Here is a 26,626-nt window from a genome sequence, read left to right on the forward strand (position 1 = left end):
GTTGTCCTGGAAATTAACTTTCTAGATCAGGCTGGCCTTGAACTCGGAGATCTACCTGCTTTCTGTGTTCTGAGATTAAAGAGGTTTTTAATTATTCTTTTTATCAACTATATTTCCTGCCTCTAAATTTTCATGCTTGAATATCATGGGAAAGTGCTTAAATTTGTCAGATAGAATACTGGACATTTTGTATTCTTATAGAACTTTCTTTTAGAATGGAGTTCTGTGAAAGCATTTTCACTGTCAGTTTTATGATTTGGTAGATAGACCATCAGTTTTATGATTTGGTAGGTAGATTTTTGAGCAGTGCTCAAAGTAATGCAAAATATTTATTACTGAGATAAGACCTTCTTAGGACTCAGTCAAATGTTTCATGGTTCTGAGGCTCCCTAGAAGGCTGGTGGAGAAGGGCACTGTCCTAGACTTTCTGATGGTTCAGTCTTCCTCCCTTACTAGTTTCCTGAAGTGTTGTGATTGGTACTCTGCTGAAACTTGACAGGACTTCAGTACACCCTCTCTTCTGGAATTTCTTTCTCTCTTCTCCAGCCTTTAAATTCTAGCTGTTCTGTCTCCCACGACTCCCAGCTTTGTGTCTCCAACTCATTAAGTTTTGATTCCCTGTGTCTTGACTTAGGAGCTCTGTCAAGTTAATAATTAAATAGGCCAATCATAGAGCTTACTTTGTCTCAGATTTGTGAAAAGAAAGATAATTAAAAATAAATAAAAATTTAAAAATATGTTAATTATAAATAACAGTATTTGAAGGAAATCTCAGGTCCAACTGGCACTTCACTTTCAGTCTAGATTTCTCCTACTGATCTTGGGAAAGGCAGCAATAAGCTGTTGATCAGTTTGCATAGCGATTTCCCAAGGTTAATTTACAAAGACTGCTTCTCATTTCTTAAATTATATGATATAAATTCAAACCATTTCTGAAAATAACTTTGCAAGTAGCATAATTTAACCTTAAATCATTCACCATTGTGACTTGGTTGTGACTTTCCCATTATAATGTCATCATCAGGTTTTCCTTCCCCAACTGCTTCCAGATTCTTCCCACCTCCCTACCCACCCAACTTTATGCTCTTGTGCATCTCTCTCTCTCTTAAAAAAAAAGCTGAAAGACACACACACACACACACACACACACACACACACACACACACACACACACATATACACACACCCCAAAACAAACATGGAAAATGTGGGTGGGGGGAGCAAAATGGAACAAATATTCTACTAAATACCATTGAGTTCTCCTTTTTGGCTAACTTGTTCTGTCCATGGGACCTGCCCTGATTGTGGTTGAGAGACCCTGTGACACATCAATTGGAGGAAAACTGATTTTTTGTTTTGTTTTGTTTTGTTAGTGAGAATCATTAGCATAAAGGTTTGTTGTTAGGACTAGAACCCGGTGTCCACTTCCCCCATTCAGTGCTTGGATCATGTCTGCTTCGAACCTGTGCAGATCTTGTGTGTGCTGCCTTGGTCTGTGAGTTTATGTGTGTTTTGAAGACATTGTTTCCTTGGAGTCATCCCCCAACTCTGGCTCTTTAAGTCTTTCCTTTCTCTGTTTTTCACATCTATTCCTGAGGCTTGAGGGGAAAGGCTTCATGAAGACATCCATTTTGGATGCGTTTTCCAAAGTCTCTTCTTCTTTTCACACTGTCCAGTGTGGGTCTTTGGGTTAATTCCTTTCTACAGAAAAACAAACAAACAAACAACTGCTCATTTGAAGAGTGTGGATCAGGCACTGACTATGGGCATAAGAGTATATCATTAGGAGTTATTTTATCATTAGAGCCTTTTAGCAGAATGATAATATCAGCTTTTTCCTTAGCCCTATGATATATCTAGTCTCAGGTTCTATATGGGGCACTGTCAGGTATGGTTTCCATCTCATTGAGTAGATTTTAAATTCAACCAATGGTTGGTCACTCCCATAACATTTGTGCCACTATTTCAGCAATTCATAGGTAGGTCACTGTTGTAGGTCACAGGATTTGATTCTGGGTGCTATTGACAATTGACTTTTTCTTCTAGTAGTATGGAGTACCTTCTGATGTTTGGGGGATTCCATGGTATCTTTTTGGCCAGTGAGTCAATAAAGTGCAGCCCATTCCTGGCACTGTACACTTTTAGTTAGTTTCTTAATATGTTTAGTTGTCCTAGTGCGCGCGCGCGCGCGCGCGTGTGTGTGTGTGTGTGTGTGTGTGTGTGTGTGTGTGTGTGTAGGTATGTGTGTGTATGTATATATATGAAAGAAGTTTATAGATAGTGTCACCAAATAACAGGGAAGACAATGTCCCAATTTAATTGCCATTTTTTAATTGGCTTATTACTCTAATTTGTTGCAGAAGCTAAAAAGATAGGGATTGTTGTCTTGCTCACTGAATTTTCTTAAGTCTTTGGTACAGTGGTTGTTTCATGAAAGAAGCTGGTAACTAATGAATTCATATGTACCATTTTTCTGTTTCTGGGGTAAATATTTCAGTTACTAGGTACTGGGATATAAAACAAAATAAGTTTCTGGCTTCAAGGGGTGCTTATGCCTACTGGAGACAATGTAGGGAAGGGTGTAGTTCATGATAATGGATTTATTTGCTTTTTAAATAGAGCTTGAGTGTCTTGTGGATCTTAGGCTTTGTCTGATTTCTGTGTTTTCATGTTTGACTCAGTATTTGGAATGCATATGAAACACTTGGTGACATGGGAAACTATTCATATCGATTCATCTTTCAGTGTAATGAATTATCTCCCTCATTCCCAGGCTTAGAGGACTATTTCTCTCTCTATCAAAAACTGTAGTTCTATTTACTTACATGTACATGTGTATGTCTGTGTATGTACATGTCCCGGAGGTTAGGGCCATTCCCTGGAGTTGGAATTATATGAAGTTAAAAGCTGCCCATTGTGGGTGCTGGGAATTGAACTCTGCAGGGATAATACAGATTCCTAACCACTGAGCCATTTCTCTAGCCCCACTTACTGATTTCTGGTGTTAGTAATGAAGATGTTTTAAAGCAGATTTTCTGTTAAGTTTCTTGCTATAGTTACAGTCTAAGAAAAGTCATTGTTGTATCTGACCTTACTTCAGTTCTCATGTGAACTAGCAATGAGTCAAAGATTAAGTAATAATACTTTATTTTTAAGAATATTCTAAATTTATTATTTTATATGTGTGAAATTTTGCCTGAATCTATGTATATGCACCACACAGGTGCCTAGTGCCCACAGAGGCTAGAAGAGGGTGCTGGATCCTCTAGACTGCTAGAGGATCCAGATGCCTGTGAACCACCATGTGGCTGCTGGGAACTAAACTTAGGGTCTCTGCAAGAGCAGCCAGTGATTTTAAGCACAGAGCCATTGCTCCAGCACCACTGGTATAGTTTTTGAGAATCTTGAGTTTCTTGATGTGCTGTTGCCTCAATACCCCTGCCTTTCATCACAATGGGGTTGCTAACTCCTTCAGAAACAGCGGGTGACTCTGCTGTCTGTATGCTGCACACCATGTACATTAGCTATTTAACTCTCTCATAGACCGTGCAGTTAGCCATTGCTTCCTGGTTTGTCACTCAGTATCTAAGGAAACATGTCTAGATGATAAATAAATACATTACTGAAGTAAAGTCTTCCAGGGCCATTACAGTGACTTAATACAGTAAGTCCACAAAAAACCCCTTCAGATTTGTGTATGTAGCTATTTGTAGTGTTGTGCTTGCTTCAGCAAACATACTCTATACTTGAAATAATCATAGCTGCTGTGGCCTCTAGACCACAGCTTTCATCTTAATGCGAGTAAGAGCTAGTTTTGGGGTGATTGCCCAGGAGCAAGATTTTGGTTACCCCGATTGTTTTGTTCCAGTAGTGAAACAGTTTTATAGTTTTACAGAACAAATCAAGCCTTATGTTAAGGCAAGTTTTGAATACACCTGTGAGTCATTGGAGTGATGGTTCCGGCAAGACAAGGAAGCTTTTTTATAGCTCAGAGGTGCTATCCGATGACAGCTTCAGCTTCTGGTGTGGTAGAAGCCAGTGAGCTGCTGAGTTAATAGGTTCCTACTCGTTAGTTCAGACAAGGAGATAGATGGTCAAGGCATGTGTGGTTCAGAGAGTAGAAGTGGGCCAGGATGGGGCAACCAGCCTGTGGACTGCATCATTCAAGCTTCTCCACAGCACTGCACTTCTAATGAGACAATGAGTCTCTGCAAACACAGCTTTTAAACAATTAATTATCTAATTAATTAATTAATTATTTGTTGAGAATAGATATTTTATACACTATGTTCTTATCACAGTACTTTCCACTTTCCCAACTCCTCCTAGATCCTCCTACCCACCCAAATCTATAGCCACTCTCTCTCATTAGACAAGTCACCCAAATAATAATAATAATAATAAATAATAAAATCAGATAACAATACAAACAAACCAACCAGAATACACTTTTTTACAGAAGTTTTGTTCACAGTTCCAAATTATCAGTCAAATACCGAGTTTGATTGGTAATATTTTCAAGCATTTATAAGTCTTGAAAAACTAGGTTTTTGTGTGTACTTATTCTCATGAAGTAATTGAAAGATATGTGTAATCAAATTAGAAGAGTAAGCAACAATAAAATGACACAAAATCTAGCAATGTAAGGTCTATTGAGAATATTAAGGAAGAATTTGTCTGGAGATTGTAACTTGATGTTTCAAGATGGTAACTACTCAGCAGATAGGGGCTGTCTTGTTCCTGTACAAACATCACGACTAAGAGGCGAGTTGGGGAGGCTCCTTTCTCTGTGATAACTCCAGCTTGTGTCAAGTTGACATAAAACCAGTCAGTACAGGGGCAGAATTGGGAACTTTATAATTTAATATTTCTGGACATGCTACATTTCATGCTTGGTGGGACAGTGGGGTTGGTGAGAGGAAGATAACTGGTCAGCCAGAGTTTACATCTGAGTCCAGTAGGAACATGGTTAATGAACCGCACTACAATGTTGCCTTCATGGTTACGGCACATATGTTCAAGTTCCGTTAATCAGCATAGCTTTCCATTATCTGTTCTGAATTAGGACATATTAAGTGTGGGTTTTTCATGACAAAAGGCATTAAAAAAGTAATTTAAAGTTTTTGCTTCACATTACTCTAACATCCACAGCAAGTTTCTGTACTAATTGTGACATTTGCTTGGGGGCCCTGGGCATGCAGTCTGACTAGTCAAGGGAGGTGTTACATTGTCTCATTTGTGTGCTTTAGACAAGTCTCACAGGATCAGGCTGCTCCCAAGCTGCGGAAAGTCTGGGATGGCCTCCAGCTCTGATCTTCTCACCTTACCTTCCTTCTCAGTGCAGGGGTCACTGACCTGCACCTCACTCTGAGGTCCAATACTTAGTATATACTTCAGTGAGATCTCAGGAAAGGAGAAGAGACCCCATTAACAATTCATCTTAACTCTGATGACTTAAACGATGTAAAGCATACATACACAGACATAAATGTGAGGGTAAAAGGGAAATGTGACCTCAAGATGCAGGCAGTAAATGCCAGTCCTGGTGCAGAACATCTTCATGGTAGGTGCATTGTGGCTGGTGTTTCAGCAACCACTAGTTGCTAAAGTTTTCTCCTTACCTTGTTTTGCTCTCTCCCCACCCTGTTTCTTCTCCTCCCCCTCCCCTCCTCCCCTCCCTTCTTCTCTTCTTTCCCTAGCATTATAATTACCATTAACATTTTAAAGGGCTACTTAGTATTAAATAATTATATCTTTTCAATGTTAGGCTTTATAAAAATCTTTACCTTCTAAAGCATTACATTTATTTTCTATAGTTTTTTGATGTTCTTTTTTGATCTGTGAAAGTTTAGGTGCTCTTTGGGTGTATACACTGGAAGGCTATTGAGATTTACAACAATATGTAAAGAACCTTTGTCATTCAAAAGGTTAATCTCTGTCACATAAATGTTCTTTATACCATAGTAGCAGTGGAGGAAAGATGGGGTTTAGAATCGACCTCAAATGAAAAAGATCTATTTCTATTTGTCTGAGAAAGGCTGAAGCGAGCACTTACAGGCCTGTCTTGTTGCGTAAGCTCACCGCAGTGCTCTGGTCTCCATAGACAGTAAACAGCTGGTGAGGCCCAGACCTACAATAGCACTTTCTTAGGGGACCCTGCCTGGCAAGATAATAGAATGTACACCTCTTCAATCTTCCGCTCTGTAGGAACGGTGGCACGGCCGCCTGCCTCTGTAATCAGATGAGCGGACATGGTTTATGCTATGAATCTTCAGTATTCATCCACAGGACTTTTCTGATTTGACATTTATTGCTAAACTTTGAACATTTTACAGTGAATAATATTTTTTCTAGTTTCTGATTTTTTTAAAATATGTGAGCAGTTATATATATATATATATGTGTATATATATATATATATGCGGTGATAAGAGTTTACTTTTTCAACAAACTGTTACAGTATTTCTAGATTTTGCCATTCTAGTTGTGAGTAATATGCATAAGATGTTTTTATGTTGCTCCTGAGATTTTTAGTTTAGTAAATCCAATTTCTTAATCTGTTACTTCATTAGTAGCATTCATAGGATTAATTAAAGCATAAATAAATAAACCCCTGTTTCTACTCCCATTAAACATGAATCCACAGTTATAGTACCACAGATGTTTTTTCCTCTTCCTGTGTGTCTTGTGCGTGTTGAGTAGCAAGTGCGGTACACATACTCACGCTGCTTCGCCAGGCGCGCTGCTGACTGGCTCTTTTGAGTCTTCCTACTCTGAGAAAGCATCATTATTTAATTCTGTTCATTTGACATAGCTGACAGTGACCACTCACTCCTGAACTTTCTTTGATTTATTTTTTATTTTTTTTCTGATCTTCTCATTCTAGTGTATCTGCAGAGTTAGGATGAAATCAAAGAGAATTAACACTGTGTTCTCTAGAGAACGTGAGAAAAGGAGTTGAAGAAAAAGGGAGAATGCATTGTATGCATGGGTGAAATTGTCCAAGAACACATTTCCCACAGAAAAGTTTCAACTGTTGGGGTCTCCCAGGGCAGGGCGTCAGAATGTTAGTGGCATGAATTTCAGCCACACAGGTAATCCTGTAGTAAGCAGTGACCTTACGAACTTTATACATGGGGAGGTAAATCTCAGCCATTTAAACTAATTTCTAATTAAATAGTGAAGAGAAATGGAAAATAAATATTCAGTGGAGTATATTAAGTATTTGGTATTATTTTTAATATTATAGTGAAAATTTTAGATATTATATTAAATCTAATTAAATACAAAAGTGTAACACAAAACAATCATAACCTTATAACAAACAAAACCCCAGTCTATCCTAAGAAAACACTACAGTTTCTCCCCAGTCTCCCTGCTCACAATTGCTCTCAGTCCTGCTGGGCCCCTCACACGTGCCTGAGTGTGATGCATTTGTGTGAAAATCATAAAAAAGTTGCTTTCCTGCAGCTGTCCGGTCATAACAAAAGGACTTCACTGCGTGAAAAGCAAACATGCCGTCCAGCAGACAATGCCTGGTCTGCTCAGGAGCCTAGCCCATAGCTGCTCAGTGACAGAAGAGAGGAGAGGGATTAATTTGAAGATGCTTGTGCATGACATATGGTAATTTTTTCATAGGAAGGAAGTGTCACATGGTGACCTCTAAATCTTAACATTGACCTCCAGTTGTAGGATGTGTATGCCATAAGGTCCTCTGGCTTTTTCATATGATAATTTAAACGGCAACATTTTCCCGGCTGTACAACTTTCTTGAGTGGGGGAAGGGATTGCTTTATCCACTGTATATGAATTACAAAATTCATAATTGTTTTAGTGCATATATTTTTTAAATGAATGAAACTATACTAAAATTCTTGTAAGAAGAACTAAATGGCATGTACAGTGTATGTTCTTTACGTTATATTTGATGATGAGTTTTTATGGAAGTTTAGAGAATCAAAGTGCCATTCTATTGCGTATTATTTTGAAAGATTTAAAAATGGTTTATGTATAATAGTAGAGGATAAACTTAGAAAAATATGATCAAAATATAAAGGCCTCCTAGAAATTTTCTCTGTGATCTATTTTAAAGACTAGATTACATTTTTGATAATTCTTAATGTAGTTTTCATTGCCTTATGGTTATGTTTTTTTACATGATTTGCTATATTGTGGATTTTTAGTATCAAAAAGATGGTGGCTTCCAGCGGAAGTTGAACTTGATTGAGATCACTATTCCAAGAGACGTGGCCTCCTTACAGTGCTTTCTCACCAGTGCTCCTTTCTAGTTACAGCATCATTTTTTAGTTTTGTGCTCACTATATTTTGCTAATTGTGTTTTCACTCTTCACTAATACTGAGCTCTTTTTCAGAACCCGCTGTACCTCAATTCTTTGCTCTTTATTTATCCTTGTTTCCTCTGCAAGCTGCTGCTCCTGTCGTTTCCGCTCGGTCTGATGCTGATCACTCTGGCTCTGACTCTGCCTCTCCTGCTTTCCATGCCTGTTTCTTAGTAAATGAAGGTATTCTCTCTCACATTGGAACACTTCCTTTCCCTCTCTGCTTTGGCCTGATAGATGTACTCTTGGTTTTTATTTTTAATCTTGGTTTATACATCCATCTGCTTTATTTTGTATGAATCCCGTTTGAAACCTTATTTGCTGAACTCAACGCCAGGTGCCAATTGTAAAACTGTGATGTCCGTCCTGCTAGAGTAGAACATGTCTGCTGTCAGCTAGAGCGATGTTCCAGGAAGGCAGAGAATGCTGGTCTTGGTTGGGAGGTCTGTTACAAGCTGAATTGTTGTCATAGTGGCTTTTACCTTCTGATTTGTGGCAGTAAGGATAATAACTTACACATGTACTAGTGCATGAGACACTGTGCTGTCTTTATACACCCATACACTCTAGTAAAAGACAAGTGGGTCTGTGTATTTGTATTCTCATTTGAAAAGTCTTCAGATTGATGATGTAAGCTGATAGAAATTCACCTTTTCTACCGTTTCTGCTTCAGGCAGAAAAAAAAAAAATCTGTGATTTAAGCCTTTGGATTCTGTTGGGCTAGCATATCTTTCTTGTGTAGTTACACAAATGGGAAATAATTTGGAGAATGTGAAATTGAGAATGGACTATTCAGATACTTGCCGCTCAGTCCTCTCTTGGCATTGTCTGTGCCTGAAATGTGCTGGAGCTTGTGAGCCCCACAGCACAGCCACTGTCTCCATGTGACCCCCATCTTTACCAGTCTGTGGAAAATACAGAGAAGGAACTTTACAAAATCTAAAATATGAACCTAAAGGATTCAGATTCTTCACGAAAGCCAATAAGGCAAGGCCATTCAAATGGAGGGAATGTTAGGCTGTCATTGAAGCTCAGAGCCCTTGTCACAAGTAATAAGTTCTCCTGGGAAAGAAAATACAAGAATTTAACATGATAATATATTGTTTGTTTTATTTCCCTATCAGAGGACTATGCTAAAGCTTGTATGTGAAGGCTGGATTGGAATAATTAGAATAATACTTCTTGGGCTCTTTTAAAACAGTTATGCTGTACTATAAGGACCATCATGTGTGAAAGCTTAGTTGATAAGCAGTTCAGTAAGACTGTTGGAGAGACATTAAAATTAATCAAGAGGTTATTTACATGAGTAATTTACGTATATATCCATATGTGGGTATATGGATATATTCCTGTGCTGTAAATTTCAAAATGAAATGTATGTCCATCACCTTTATTAATGCAGTTACATATTTGTTATCAGTTGATGAGAATTTCTTACTGAATGAATGAGTTTTTAAGTAGATGACTTGTCTCATCTTAATAACTTAAGAGATCACTTTATAATTTACCATACTGTTTTGTTATTAATTTAGAAGACTACAATGTTAATTCTTCTAAAACACAGAACTGATAAAATTTTTGTGCTCATGGATAATACATTATAAATGGTAGTGGATGCTTTTTCATCCATTCCTGATTATTTGTTTCTAGATGTTATCCTTGGGAGAAAATGGCTCAATACACTGAACTAATAATGGCCTCATATGTAATTTGAGAAGATGAACATTCATTGAATTTATACTATACTACATATAGTATACAATTTTGTAAACTTATACAATAAAGGTGATATGACTCATACAATCTGTATATTAGCATAGTGGTAGTCTTTCTTTTTCATATAATTAGATTTTATATTAAGAATCAGAAATTTGGAAAAAATAAATTGATTTGCTTTCAGTTGGAATCAGTGATAGTTAAGACTATACATTTGGATTATCAGGTTTTTAATTTTGTGCAATGTCTTCATTTATATTTCATTAAAATTGGCATTATGTTATTTCAGCTTTGATGTGATCAAGTTTCTGATTCATTTAGTAAGAGAGCTGATTGTAACCGTATTAATTAAAGCCCCTGACAAAAAGGGAAGACAGCCCCTTTGACTGGTCTGTTGGCAGCACACAGACCACTGAAATGTGGGTGTTTGTGTGAATGCCCTTTTACATGGCAACAAGTTCACATGCGCAGTTCTCACATGTGTTTATTATATTCTTTGTCATCTTCTAATATCTTTAATTTAGAATTTTTTTGGGGAATTTGGTAGAACTATGTGGACAATTATATTTCATGTCATTTTGTATGTAATAATATTAAACTAAAATTATATCATGCTTATATTCCCTTTTTGTTTTTGATGAGTGTACATAAATAACAACTTTCCATTTACTGTAGAATACGGGGATGTCTAATGTCCTTGTAATATGTCACCTTTGATAGGATGGAGCCAGTTAGCTGCTATGCACTGTGTTATGTTGCCTGACCTGCTGGGGCTGGATAAATTTAGGCCTCCTCTTCTGGAGATGCTAGCTCGAAGATGGCAAGATCGATGCTTGGAGGTAAAGTTGAGTGATAAGGGAGATACAAACATTTCACAAATCCAGTGAAATGTGAGTTTTAAGCAAAAGTACCTTTTATCCCCTGTATCCTTTAGCACTTACTCATTTCATTACAGAAAATATGGATTCAAGATTTTTCCATCTTCCTCCTTTGTTTCTATAGTGAACAGTAAATGTTCTAGCAAGTTTATTTACTTCCTAAAAATTCATTGAGTATTTCATTAAATGTTTCACATTCTTTGTATAGTTATTTCTTTTACACTCACATGCAAAGACATATAGCCCCTGCCCCATGATTGATTATTTGGTACAATCCTTTTCATCAAATTTCCAAGGGAACAGTCAGAGATCAAATGGAAGGTCCTATGTTATAGTAAAACAAGACAGTCTTCTGAATTATAATAGAGCTGGATTAAATGTCAATGCAAGCTATTATTAACTTGGTAACCCTGGATACTTCACTTATTCTATTTGTAGACAGTTTGTAAAGTAGAGATAATAATGTAATTCTCATGAGAACACATGCATTACTAGGGTATGTTGGTGCATGAACATCATGGATTATACAAATGTATACTTGCTAATTGACGATGATGTCACTGAGAAAGAATCTGATGAGACCTCTGTATGTCTGGCATACTGTTGAATGAAACATCATAATACTTTATACTTTAAGATATCTGCCTGTTCTGACCTCTGTTGACTCAGCTCCAAGCAGAACTGAAACATACTAAGGTTCACATAGACTTGCATTGAATAATCTTTTCATTTACTTTAAAAGACAATATACTTATAAAGATTGTTTTACTCAAACTCTTTTTTAGATGAAGCTGAGTTATCCCTTGAGTTATAAATAGTTAATAAATTGATTGGTATTTTGCTTAAAAATAAACTACCTTCTTTGGGTTCATGCCTGTGGAATTGCTGCTAAACATAACTAAAATTAAACTGCAAAATAAAAAGTTGCATGGCCAATTGAAAGAAAAATAGATATAGATTTTGAAAAATGATTCCCTCTATAAAACTGAAAGAGGTTATGCAGGAATCTATTTACCCATTTTGTTTGTGTCTAGGTATATGTGAATCATGTGGATTTATACCTATTTGATTGTATAAAGGATCAATGCTTGGGGCAATGTTGATGTGATAAAGTAGATAACAAATATTGAAAAGGCTTGGTGAAATGTAAATTTAAAATCAAGAAATAATTTTTTGGAGACCTCTGTCATCTCTCTGGCCTGTTGATTCAAACATTATTATTCAGTGAATGGCTTTAACATATTTATTTGCCTGCCCTGATTTCCTTCCCTTATTTCCAAACAGAACTGAAGTATATAAGGAATTCACTAAATTAGGTTAAGTTTCTATTGGGCATAAGAAAGAACAATTTAATCCTCCCAACATTGATTTTAACAATAATAGTTACATGGAAATTTAATAATTGAAAGTGCCGCCTCATAAGAATGCTTTAGAAAATCAAGTTTGAAGCATAAAGCTAATTAAATGTCTGTTTGTTAGTTTTAAAATATTTTTAATGAAAGCATCTTTTATGTCTGTCTGTTGGCTTAAAAATATTTTTGAATGAAAGCATCTTTGATTATGTGTAAGATGCTAGCATTTAATTTTTCCATAACTACTTACTTCATTATTGGATTAACAGTCTTATATAAATAAGAAATTTCTATGTTTTCTAACTTTAAATCATATGAATTTTCTAGTTTGTAGACATCACTTTACCAGCTGACACGTTTCTTTTCTCTCATTGTCTCTGCAATTCTGTTAGGTTCGAGAGGCTGCACAGGCCCTGCTTCTAGCAGAGCTGAGAAGAATTGAGCAGGCAGGACGGAAGGAGACTATTGATACCTGGGCTCCTTATCTCCCTCAATACATGGACCATGTTATATCACGTAAGAGTTCTTGTGCTTTTCTGAAAACCCTGGGAGGGCTCTGTGGAAAGAGCGGCAAGTGCTCATGTTTGGTGACGTGAACACAAGCGAGATAAAGTCCGTAAACCTGGTCTTCTCTACTTGAATCTTGGTAGTTTCAAATATGGCAATTAAAAAGAACAAGATATAACCAATATCAAAATATTCACTAGTGCTCTGACTCTATGAAACTAATTCCCAATAAGAAAAAAGCATTTCTACCCTATATAACCCCAACTTTTTTCTCTGCCTGTTGTTTCTTTGGGCTTATTGGTTCCACATGATTCATACTGATCATGTGGTGTGTGTAGAAAGACCTCTTTCAAGTTAAGATTACATGAACACTTGAAAAACAAAGATTTAGTAAAGTCACACCTGTGTACAGTGGGAAGAGAGACAATAGGCAGGAGTTGTGTCTTCTGAGTCTGTTGAATGACTATGATTTAAACAAACTGAGGAAATTATTGCATTTTTCAGAAATTTGTGAAAATCATAATTTTTGTTTTCATGATATTAGGTTAAGTATATTTTGGGAAAAGCTTATACTTGGCACCATTATTTTTTTCGTCCTTGATAAAAATCTTTGCCCTTAGTTTATTTAAGTTTTTGTTTTTCTAAAAACAAGGAAGTTAATTAAAATTTTATTTTGATTTCTATTAGGAAGATACTTTCAGTTTTTAACATTCAGTCTTGATTAAACATTAAAAATACATTTTACCATTAAATAGACTGGATTTTAAGCAGACTTTGTGCACCGTCAGTTGTTCATGCAGAGAAGTGCTTACCAGCATCATACCCACCTTGTGTTGTGATAGTAGCACATGTGCTGTCCAAGAGCAGATAAGGAAGACTGCGGGAAGTTTGTAGAGGTTAGAGTGGACCTAGTGCCAGGCCAGCTGTGCTCCCCTCAGGTGCCGTTAGGCATGTGACCTTGGGACGTTACCAAGGCTTTGTGAACAGCCATCTTTTCAGTTAAGAGTCAAGATGAGAGGAGGCTTTGTAGAGTTGTAGTGGAGTGAGTTGACCCTTATTCAGTGTACAGGTTGGTACCTAGCTTAAGTAAGCACTATTGATTTTCTCAGTGAATAAATACCTGAGAGAAGGGTGGTCACATATTCACATGACATGACATAATTAAAACTTTTATTTGAGTACCAGATATTTATTGAGTGAATTTCTAAAACCTTTCAAATAAGAAACCAAAAAAAAAGTAGTAATACCGACAATAATTACAACAAACGCAAACAACAAGAGCCAAACCCAGGGACTGAGCAGAGTTTCAGATTTCTTTGCTTCCTCTCTGCCATGATGTCCACCACGTCCTTCTTGCCAGGACTGATTGGTATTCCTGAAGCCATAAACGAATAAACTTTTCTTCCCTCAAAGAAAAACAACTAAGGACCTCTAACATATGTTTACTTTATTTAATATATTAGCCTTAAAATTCTTTTGACAATTTTTTCACAAAAGATTTTTATAGCTGCTGGTGGCTTTAGTTTAGTGGTGGAGGGCTTACCTGTTTTGATCCACAGCACTGCAAAATAAAATAAAAATAGATTAACAAATAAAATAAAGTAAATAAAAATTAAACTTTTCAGAACATACAGTTAAGAAAGAAAGAATAGGAAGGATAGAATAAAAACCCTTCTACCTATTGAATGTGTGAATGGGTTATGTGAAACACACTCCAGTTCCTGATGTGAACATTGCCCTTAGAAAGTAGATTCCACGGATCAGCTGGGTCATAACACTTGTTGCACAAAACATCCTCAAGGGTCTGCGAGATGGCTCAGGTAGATCTCCTTGTCCTGGAGAAGCAAAGTTGGGAGAATCCCTGTGCCCTAACCAAATCAGTGAGCTCCATGTTTAGTGAGAAAGCATAACTGCTGTCAACATAGTGGCACCCCATATATACATACACAAATACACACACACACAAACACACACACACACACACACACACACACACACACACACATACATTCCTCTCACCGTATTTATATATGTGTGTACAGATATAAATATTATAGATAAGTTACATAAATTATGTATATAATATATAATATTTATATTTAATATATCATATATTAACATATAAAACAAACATAATTCACTTATAATATACTCATAATATATAAAATATATAAAATGTATAGCTTATATAATTTTATATATGTATATGCAAATATTTATGTGTATATATACAATAGATATATATGTACACATAAATACTTATAAAAATGTTTCACATTTGAGGACAACATTCATGAGGTATTTTAGAGTAGACTGAAGGTGAAACTGCATAAGAACAAGTCACTATAGATTTTTTAAGAAGAAAATTGAATTATAAAAAATTATGAAAGCAATCAGAAACATTTTCAAGACATTTTTATTCGGCATGAAATCAGGCTGTCTCAAAAAGGAGAATGGAAACCAGATGTAAATGTGGGAAGTAGAATGAAGACAGTTTCTGAGCCCAAATTAGTGATTGCATATAAAGATGCATGAAAATCATCCCACGGCACAGTATGGAGTAGAACAGGACCAGGGTGGAAAAAGAGAGCCCACCATTGTTTATATCTGATACCATGTTGTTTTTCTCCTGGGTAGAAGAGAATGGCTTCCCTACAAACTAAGTTGAAAGTGGAGGATAGCTGCTGACTATCCCCCAAGCAACCCTAGCCATGCTGTGAGTGTCTGTTACTGGCCCAGTTAGGGGAAAGCACACAGAGGGTAGGATGACCATCACTGTTGGGAAACGTTCTCTGTATGTGCTTTTCCTAAGCACTTGTAAGGTCTGTGTTTTGCTGTAACCATCATGATAATCAGGCAGTACAGATACTATTGTCCTTCTCTGTGTTTCCTTTGCTTTCACCTGAGATAATAGACTAAGGGTACTGAAAATTGCCTGAAAGTTCTTCAGACACTTCAGTGACTGCAAGATTCTAAACCTCAGTTCTCTTGCCCTCTGTTTATTCTGTCTGGCTCGGTACAGTGTCTTTCGATCTTAACTGAGGGCAGATGTGTGAGAATAAGTAGACTGACTCTGGGGTTGCCTGGAACTGCTATAAAAATGGGCCTTTCCTAGTCACATTATCTTTAAGTGCAGACAAAATGAAGCTGAAAATAGCTGTTAGGAAATCCATCTTTGCTATATTTATCATCGTTTAAACAAGGTAGTTTGCTCTTAAGAAATTTAAGTATTTCCCTTTTTGTAACTAGGTATTTTTTACTTGAGTCTATTATTTTTGAGTAGTACTTCAAAAGTTATGTGAATGCTTGGTTACCTAAATCAGATGGCCAAGAAGCACTTAAACAAATGTTCAAAGTCTTTAGTCATCAGAGAAATGCAAATCAAAACAACCCTGAGATCACCTCACAATAATCAGAATGGCTAAGACCAAAAACTCAGGTAACAGCAGATGCTGGCAAAGATGTGGAGAAAGAAAAGCATTCCTCCATTGCTGGTGGGACTGCAAACTGCTTCAACCACTCTGGAAATCAATCTGGCAGTTCTTCAGAAAATTGGAAATAGATCTACCTGAAGACCCAGCTATACTACTCTTGGGCATGTATTCAAAAGACGCCACAGCATACCATACCACAAGGACAAGTGTTCCACCATGTTTATAGCAGCCTTATTCGTAATAGCCAGAAGCTGGAAAGAACCCATATGTCCCTCAACAGAAGAATGGATACAGAAAATGTGGTTCATTTACACAGTGGAATACTATTCAGCTATTAAAAATAAGTACATCATGAATTTTACAGGCAAATGGATGGAACTAGAAAATATCATCCTGGATGATATAACTCAGATTCAAAAGGACATTCATACTATGTGCTCACTGATAAGTGGATATTAGCTAGAAAGTAAAGTTCAAAATACTAGGCTACAATCCACAGACCATAAGAAGTGAAACATACAGAAAAGCCCAAGTGTGGCGGCTTCACAATCTCACTTAGAAAGGGGAAGGAAATAATCAAGGGAGGGAGAGGGAGAGGGACCTGGGTGGAAGACAGGAGAGGAAAAGGAAAAAGGGGAACAAGATCAGATATGGGGGGAGGGGATATGAGAGAAGCCCAGAGGGCCAAGAGAATGAATGGAAATAAGCAGCCTCAGAGAGCGGAAGGTTGGGGAGTACACTAGAAAGTCCCAGAGACCTGGGAGATGAGACACTTCCAGGATTCATTGGAGGTGACCTTAGCCAAATGCCCAACATTGGGGAAAGGGAACTTGAAGAGTCTACTCCAGTAGATAGACAGGGCTTCAAGTGGAGGGACAGGGTTACTAACCCACAGTCAAAATTCCTGACCCAGAGCTGTTCCTGTCTAAAAGAACTGCAGGGACAAAAATGGAGAAGAGGCCAAAGGAAAGGCAGTCCAATGACTGGCCCAACTTGGGATCCATCTCATGGGAGGGGCACCAAGGCCTGACACTACTATGCTGTGATGTGCTAACAAATGGGTACCTGGCATGGCTGTCCTCAGAGAGGCCCTACCAGCAGCTGATGGAGACAGAAGCAGATACTTACACCCAACCACTGGACTGAGGTCAGGGACCCCTAGTGTTGAATTAGGAAAAGGATTGAAGAAGCTGAAAGAGAGAGCGAATCTATAGGAAGACCAGCAGTCTCAACTAATCCAGACATCAGGGAGTTTCCAGAGACTGAGCCACCAACTATGGCTATACACAGGCTGGTCCAAGGCCCGGGCTTATATGTAGCAAAGATCAGCTTGGTCTCGCCTCAGTGGGAGAAGTGCACTTAATCCTCAAGAGACTTGAGGCCCCAGGGAAGGGGGAGGCCTGGTTGGGGGTAGAGCACCCTCTTGGAGTCAAGGGGGAGGAGGAATGGGATGAGGAACTGTGGGGGGGGGACCAAGAGGACAATGACTTTCTAGTCTTTGTAAATAAATAAAATAATTAAAAAAAAGATAATAAAAAATTTCAATTGTATCTTCTACTTCAATATTGTGTACCTGAGCAAGGAAAAATTAGGCATACATTCTTCTAAAGCATCTCATATTACCAACTTTTGATCTAGCATGTTAATCAACTTTGGACTGTAATGCTGACCGGGTATAGACTCAATTGTACTTTCTTTTATTTGAAGCTTTGTGTTTTAATAAAAGAGAGTCAAGCTAAAGAGTAGGGATTCTGAATGTATTAAAGGAGTAGAAAGCATTTAACAAATGAGGAATGAGCCAGAAGGCTGTTGAACAGATGTGCTGTCCTAGGGGATCAGGAGGTTATGGAGGCAGCTGCTGGACTGCCCACACCTGCTGTCCACCTGGCTTGTGGAGCACTGTTTAAAACTTACAAATGGCACCTATTTCTGGCATGAGACTCTTAGAAAGTATACCACTTATCAGTATTGCAAGTAGTCTTGCAATCAACCATTCTAAGAATTGAAAGCTATGCAGTAATTGCATAAGCAATATTGTAAGTGCCTAAGTTATGCCTACTTTTGTAGAAGTTTTGTTTTCTTAATTAATTAAAATATTCTCTGGGGAGCTTTTGGATCGTAAGAGATAACCCTTTTACCCTTGAGATCAGGACCAGAGCTTGTATAGGCAGCAGCTTCCTCCAACTGCACTGTCAGGGGATGGACTGCGGATAAAATGATGCCCACTGTGCACTTTGCTAATCCCTGGTATTTTATGTAGGCATGGTGGACAGTAGCCCAATAGAAAGCTTTTTATGGATTTGTGTGGAAGAAAGGAAGGCATAGGCCAGGTCAGACGCTTTTCTTGGGTGTCTTGAGAGCATTGTAGAAACCTTTTGCAAAGCATCCTGTGTAGTGATGCCACAGTACAAGCAGTGAGCATGGGCTGCTTAGTCCTTATTTCTGTACTTGTTTTGGCAGCTTAGATTTTCTTATCTTACGGCCTTGGCGTTCATTTACATTTCTACCTCCCAGGGATCCCGATGGTAGAGATGGTAGACTAGCAGTCTGCCTTAACTGACAGCCACACATTTCTGTAAGGCTCCTAAGGCCACAATTATTGAATGGCATGCGACTATGGTTCAGGTGATGAATTTTCGCCTTGAACCAGCCGCAACCATTGTTTCATCCTTTGTAAATATCAAACAAACAAACCAAAAGGGAACATTTGCTTCTAACTTCCTGGTAGGAAATTTAAGGATAGCTGTATTGTGATCACTGTTCTAATGTGAATACTGCATATATTCTGCAACATGTGGGCATATTGTACCTCTTTTCTGAGTCGCCATTTATGTGTGCAATACCACTTCTAAGTTCCAAAACATTTTTATAGAATTCTAGTAGTTTTACTGAACAGGGATTAATGTTATTTTTCGAAGCCATTGAATTGCAATGTAGATTGCCTGAGATTTATTTTGAGCGGAAGACGTTTTCCAGATCCCCGTTTTATATATTTCTTACATGTGACATTGTACACATAGCATTTTGATAATTGGCTTTTTTTATGAGTTCACACACCTGCTTCTTTATGAAACATGCCGCATTTGCCCTTCCTTCCAGTCAGTGACTTCCCTGAGGTAAATGCTGGTGGTTCCTGATTTCCTTTGGCCTTCAATGGAGATTGACCTGTGGGGCATTAGGTCACAGGCGTAATTGTTTCTCATACATTGTGTTCTGCTTGCGCACAGTGCTCATCTTTTCCAGCTCCAGAAACACTGGCCACAGAAACCTCACTCTCATTATCTAAATGAAAACTCTCTCCTCCAGTATGTGCTGCGATCTTATACAGTGCTGGTCAGTGTCGTATTAATTTGTAAGTTTATCATCTTGGATAGTGATAAAAAATGGTAACACATTGTGTTTAAGACATACTGATGTCAGCAGACAGCTTGATCCTTTGTTCCTTTCTTCCCAGTCCCTTCTTTTTCAGCTTCTTTTTATGTTGGGTTGACAGGGCCAGGCTCCTCTTTTACTCAGCCTTGGAAACAATAGGATTTCTATGCTCAGTAAATGTTTTGGGTTTGACTTCTGATAGGCCGTACTGTAGCAACCGTTTCTAACCTGGAGTTGGAATGTCACTTCTGATGTTATAAAGTGGTGACTCTGAGCACAGATATAGATGGATCCACAACAGACATGGTGACGGTGATGTATGTTTCAGACATGTGGGAAGTGTAGCTGGCAAAATATCCCCGATGTTAGTGTGTTATTCACAAGGCAGCTAGTGCCAGGATTTATTATGGGAAGAACAGAGAGACTAAAAAGGGGTTGGCATATGATTTAATTGAATCTGACCCCTGCTCTGAGGCCGGAAACTAGATAGCTTTCCTCCCCATCCTTTTCTACTTTCTCTCTTATATTTACATTTGTCTTGCAAGTTTGGGACGTTCTGATATAATCGTGTTTAGATAGTGATTTTTGTGGATACTAAGAATTTTTTAAATTACTGAATAGATGCTCATAGTAGTTTTGTAATTCTGTTTTTGGTTGAAGTAGTTTTATAAAACTTCCATTTTAAGAACATTTACTCTGAGCAGAGGCTGCCATTTCAGGCCATGCTGTGGAGTGACTCCTGCTTGCTTACTATCACAAACAACCTCTCGATTGAGAACATCTTAGATTGGTATGCCTCTTGCATTTCAAGTTATATTTCTTATAAATTTTCCTTCTCTGCCTTTTTATTGTTGAACAATTGTGATGGGCTTTTTTATTGCTATTGAGCTGTTTTGTTTCTCTCCTGATGGCTTCTAATTTCTGGTTTTGCTGTTTGTGCTTCTGTGGGGGTCGGGCGGCCAGGCTATGAAGCTCGCTGTGGTTACATAGTCAGCACTGCAGAAGAGTTGGACAGCAACCCGACAGAGCCTTAGGGTGAGCCCAGTGCTGCCCTCACTCTGTGTTGCCCACATCCACTCTTTGGGGGTTTTGTGGCATTCCGAATATCTTTTTTTTTTTTAAAGTGAGACTATGCTAATTGAAATTGGTGAAATAAAGGGAAAATGATTTGATTAAATTCTTATAGAATTCCTACTTTATAAGTCAGTTGGGATTAAAAGGTGTGGGTTTTTCAGAACTCTGAAGAAACTGTAGTCATCTTATACTGAGTACTGTATGTTTGAACCCCTTCTGTGTATTGGGAGGCAAAAAGGCTGTATCTGCAGATGAACTGTATTTATTCAAAGTACAGTATATATTATATCTGCTTACAGTGTGTCAGTGGGAATTGGGTATTTGTTTCTCGTTTTTCATCTAGAGTGTCAGGGATGTTGAACTTAATTTTAAACACCCTAGACTGATAATCTATTTAACAACAATAAATGATTCTGCTTATCTGTATTTGGCCACAAACCTAATGGAATTTCTACTTAAATATATAGCCATTTAAAAGAAAATCCCTTCTATTTGACATTTTTTGAGGCATTATTCAATATTTCTGTGATTTCCCTCTTATGTATTCAGTAGTCTTGGGAGCTAATAAAATAACCAGTTAAAAATAAAAGAATTGTGTGTGTGTGTGTGTGTGTGTGTGTGTGTAGGGTGGTTGTTCAGACTTGGTTTAAGTTATAAAAAGTAACCCATGTCATGATGTGATATCGTGGGCTGGGAGCTCTCAGTGTTAGCTGAATGAGTGCATGGTGTTCCTCCGAGGAGCAGTACTTCCTCTGGCGTCAGGGGACAGTCTGCTACTGAGCACTGAAGGAGCCTTCACCATTTACCACAGTGCAGAACAAAGGACAGTGTGAAGGAAAAGGATCACTTGTTCCCTGTACAGCAGTGAGGAAGAGTGCTACCTCCTACTCTAGGCTCCTTATCTGCCTCTCTCTATCTCATCATCCTATTTGGGCTCTTCCGCAGAGCTACTTGTAAGACCTGAGGGCTTACAATAATTTTGGCAATTTCCTCGTTTTTGTCTTTCTCAAGTCTGTTCCTTTCTCCTTTCAGTGACTAGAGCAAAGTTTCTCCTAGACCTGCAGTTTATTCTCAAACAACTAGGAAGCATACCTGGCTTCTTTTGAGATATTTGTGCACTTTTAGTAGTAGCTGTAAGCTTGGAAGCACTTAAGCCTATGAAGACTATTTTAAAAAGGAGAACTGTCCACTCAACCTTTGATACATTTTTTTAAGTGATGTTTAAATGGAAATGCCTGGTAATATCTTTAGCTGAGGTTCTAGTGGCCTTTGTAATAATAAATGACCTAATATCACTCACTATGAAGAAGATAGTATTGATTTGAGTCATCATTCTCTAGCATTATAAAGTCAAAAATTTATAATGCTAATGGAAATAAAGTACTTTATAAAACATTCCTGTGAATATTGGAACATGTTTTTCTAGTAAAGCAAGTGTTCCATGTTTTAAATATAAATTTTGTAGTAGTTTGAATGAGAATGTCCCCTGTAGGCTCATAGGTTTGAATACTTGGTCTGCAGTTAATGGAACTGTTTTGGAAGGGTTAGGAGGTATGGCCTTGGGAGGAGGTGTGTCTCTGGGTGTGGGCTGTGAGCTTTCAAAAGTTAAAGCTATTCTCAGTTACTTGTCTTTGTCTGCTTCCTACTTGTGGATAAGGCTGTCAGCTCATTCTCCATGATTGTAATAGCTAATGGTAGTTTTTGTTCTATTATTATTTACACACGGGGATTAAAGGTCTCCCACTATCTTAATACTGTTTCCTCCCCCTCCCCTCTCCCTGCTTTCTATATACTGTTTTGTTATTTGCTATTCTCTAGTGATTTTGTTCTGCTGATTTAACTGCCCTTACTGTATTTATTAAACATATTTTGATATGATTTTAAAGGATTCATTGTACATGGCATTTGCAGACTTTGTTATTAATTTTAGCACTTTAGCACACAAACATAAAGAAAAAAAATTCTTTTTGTTTGAACACCCTAATTGACCTCAACAAGATTGAGATTGATCTGGTTTCTTTCATCCTGTTAAATGCCAGTCCAGTCATCTGTAACAGTACTTAGTATTTTTGTAATTTTCCTTTACATGTTTTCTGTTTATTCCATAAAACTTGCTATCACTTATAAAGATTTTCTTTGCTTGCTTTAAGGATGAAAACAACCACCATTACCTATTTTTATTGCTTGCTTTTAAAACTTGCCCCATAGGCAATGCCAGATCTAGAGTCATGGTTCTCTTATAGTGTTATGGAAGGACTTTATACTTACTGGGAAAAGTTGATGAGACTTGCATTTGAAATGTTCTTAGACTAAAGAACATCTAGCTTAAAGAAAGGATGTGGAAGAGGATGATGATAGTTTATAATTCACAAACATTTCTCGTGGTATAGAACATCATTAAACTCCATCTTTGGGGCTGAGGAGATAGGTGTGCAAGTGAGAGAACAACTTTCTGGATGTGATTCTTCTGCTATGTGAGTTCATTAGTTTTGGTGACAAGCATCTTTACATTCTGAACTATCTCATAGTCCCAGAAATGCTGCACTTCTTGTGCAATGAAATCTACTCGCTGTTTTTGCCTATTGTAGCTTTTGTAGAACTATCCCAAATTCTTCATGCTCTATTCACTAATACAATCTTGCTCTAACAAATGATCTTCTGTATCGTACACATGCCACATCCATGTATGTACTTATACTAAAAGCGTAGAGGAAAGAGCTAGTATAGAGTCGGTACAAACTTTATCATATATAGACTACTATTCACTAAAATGTGTTTCTATGCAGATTAACTTTGTGACTCTTTGTGGTTGTGTATCAAGTTTTAGGCAATACTTTCTTACTACTTACTCAGCAAATGAAGCGCTCTTCACAGAGATGCAAGGTAGTTTTTAGTAGCACTACTTGTCATGATGGGCTTGACATACAGTCTGAAAAAGCTGTTTCCTAGAAAGACAATCCCACATGTTTTATTATATGTTTTTGTTAGCTTGATTTAAAGTGTGCAAATCTGTTAGATATAGATTAGCCATTTCTGGCTGTGCTTCATCCCCTTATATATAATACAGTGCTTTTATAATTTGACTATAGTTGTCTTATAATAGCAATAATCAGTTATAATAATTACTTTATGACTTAGTTGATTGGGTGATATTAAGTCAGTTAATTTTAGTAACTTTCTTTTTCTCTAAGATACTGTGAGGTTTTCTGTGTGAAGTTGATTTGGATGCCATTCTAAGAAGCTCACTTCTTGGACTTTAGTTATATTTTTTTTTTCCTATTAAGTATTTAAAATACGTACAATAGATTTTATTTTGGATTAAGTTTGTGGTTGAGGATTTCATTTTTAGATAATTTAAACATTAATTGTGTGTGTGTATGTGTGTGTGGGGTGGTCAGTGGGGAATGGAAGTTATATGCCTAGAGAGTTCAGAAAAGGGCATTGGATACCTTGGACCTGCCAGCCACTGGGTGTGAGTGCTGAGAATGGAATTCAGGTCCCCTGGAAGAACAGGATAAACTCTAAGCAACTGAGCATTATTAGCATTTGTTGTCAGTTGTTTTCAACCAAAGTTTGTTGTTCTTTCATGACCAAATCATGAAGGCAGGTAACTACAACCATCAGATATTTGACAAAGTTGCCAAAATGTACATCGGAGAAAAGTCAGCAAATGGTAAAGAATGAATTAGGACCGTGTATTTCACCATACGTGATAATTAAGTTCAGATGGATCAAAGACTTTGGTGTGAAGCCTGAAGTCTAAAGCTACTAGAAGAAAGCATAGGTGTAGGAAAGTTCTTTCTAAGGAATATGACACTTGACAAATGGCAGATGATAAAAGTAAGACTAAAAACCACTTCTACAGTAAAGAAACTGCTGAATGAAGAGGAAGCCCACACAGTGGGAGGGAGTCTATAAGCCATACATATGGCAAAGGCTCACTTTTCAGAATATATACAGAATTAACAAACAGAGTCAAGGGGACAAATGACCCAATCAAAACATGGACTGGGATATAAATAGGGAGGGAGTTCTCAAGAGAAGAAATTAAAATGGTAACATCCTTATTTTGGAGTGGCCTATTTCATTTATCAAAATGCCATTCAAAGTCCCTTGTGTTGTGGAATGGCTCAGAATTATGGATGAGTATGAATATAATTTTATGCATACAATCATTTGATTATTATTTTCCTATCCATGCATTCATTACTATTTACTTTGTTTCCATAAGTGTAAGTGTATACTTGCTACTATATGTATTGCTGCTATGAACTCAGGTGTCTACTGTTTTATTACAATACTGCTTTTAATTATCTTGAGAATACATTAAAAAGAATGTGTAGGTTTAAAGGGTAATTCTGGTTTTGTTTATTAAACACTATATTTTTCATAAGTCATACATAATACTTTACGTTCTCACCAGTAGTGAACAGAAAATGAATTTCTTCATTTTCCTTGACTTCTCCCCCTTTAGGTATCCATTGTTTTAAAAGGCAAGAAGTACTATTGAGTCTTTGATTTCCACTTCCCTAACTACTGGTCATATTTAGCATCTTTTCCTCTGTTTTTTTTTGGATACTTATATATCTTCTATGGAAGTATATATTTTTTGTGTGTGTGTACATTACCCACTTTAGGATCATGTTGGAATCTATTGTTGTTGAATTATCATCATTTTCTGAGACATTTAGTGGTTGTGGCTGGCTTGGAACCCACCATGTACACTTGGATGGCCTAGAAGTTGCAGTAATGCTCTTACCTTTGCTGCCATCACAGATGTGTACCATAGTCCCCAACCCAAGGATTGTGTCTATTGGCTGTCAGTAACTGCTGTCAGCTGATGTGGAAACCGTCTGTTTCTTTCCATAGGTGCCTTTGCTTGCCCAGGACTGCAGGGCACAGGTAGTTTACCTGTTTGTAGTTATGTGTTCTTTTAGTGTTTTCTACAAGAAATCACTGTCAGATTTGATACCATGAAGCTTGTCTCTTGTTTTCTTCTAGAAACTCTATAGTTTTAGGGGTTTATATATTTGAATCATTTGAGTTAATTTTAATCTATGATATAAACTCAGAATCCAGTTTAAATCCTTGCTTGTAAATACTACCTAGTTTTCCAAGCTTATTTGTTGAAGTGACTGTTCTATCTTCTATACCTCTTTTAATTTAACATAATTATATGTATGTGTGTGTCTATAAGTAGACACACCAATTAGCTTTTGTCATTAAACAAATTGGATAATGAGATTTTTTTATTCTTTTTGATCTTATTTGAAAAGATGTTTGATACATCTTTTTATTTTGCTTGGTTTTTTAAATTGACATTTGGGTTAATGGGCACTCTGCTTTGTCTAGTGTTTGGTATTATGTGAGGGTGGTAGTGGCTAAATTCACCATGTCTTCATTTTTTGATAGTATATATTAGTGTATTTCTAGAAGTGGAACTTCTGTGTCTTTGCAAATTGTTTTTCTTTTTCCTTCCACATGGCTTAGATTGTTTTGCATGTTCAGCAGTGGTCTGTGCGAGGCTTTGTCTTCCAGCAGCCTCTGCTGCTGAACATATTCTTAAACTCTTGGAACCTCATCTCTGTGATGGATGAGAAGTGAAATATCACCATCATTTCATTTTTACTTTTTGCTAGAAACTTGCTCAGCGTTCTTTCATATGAATCTTACGAATTTGTTTTCAAGTACCAGTTCACATTGGTAGTTAGTTCTTTTAGTTTTGAGTAACTGAATTTATAAGTTTAAAGTATTAGCTAGTATATCATACTTTTTTATTTTCTTATGAGCCTATTAAGCATAAGGAACTGTAGAAGAAGAGAGGCTGCCAGCCCAGGAAACGGGTGCATCAGGTGCTACACAGGCAGATGGCTGGAGTTCTAGGAACACATGCAAATAAAGAAGGAAAACCAACTTTACAGAATTGTCTCTGGTCTTCATAGTGTGCAATGCAG

The 26,626-nt window shown here is 37.3% G+C and overlaps 1 protein-coding gene across 2 annotated transcripts in view; it reads left to right on the forward strand.

Annotated features, from left to right (window-relative positions):
* The window catches only part of WDR7 (WD repeat domain 7), a 265,985-nt gene that overhangs the window by 73,694 nt on the left and 165,665 nt on the right, over positions 1 to 26,626 (forward strand). Inside the window, exons 17-19 of one of the 2 annotated variants that reach the window (XM_080919796.1) lie at positions 8,427 to 8,522; positions 10,776 to 10,894; positions 12,678 to 12,801. In XM_080919796.1, coding sequence (XP_080775922.1) covers positions 8,427 to 8,522; positions 10,776 to 10,894; positions 12,678 to 12,801 — 339 coding nt within the window. The remainder of the gene's footprint in view (positions 1 to 8,426; positions 8,523 to 10,775; positions 10,895 to 12,677; positions 12,802 to 26,626) is intronic. The other variant, XM_080919797.1, reaches the window with a different exon arrangement.

This window comes from Micromys minutus, assembly GCF_963924665.1.
Source record: "Micromys minutus genome assembly, chromosome: 8".
Classification (NCBI taxonomy): domain Eukaryota; kingdom Metazoa; phylum Chordata; class Mammalia; order Rodentia; family Muridae; genus Micromys; species Micromys minutus.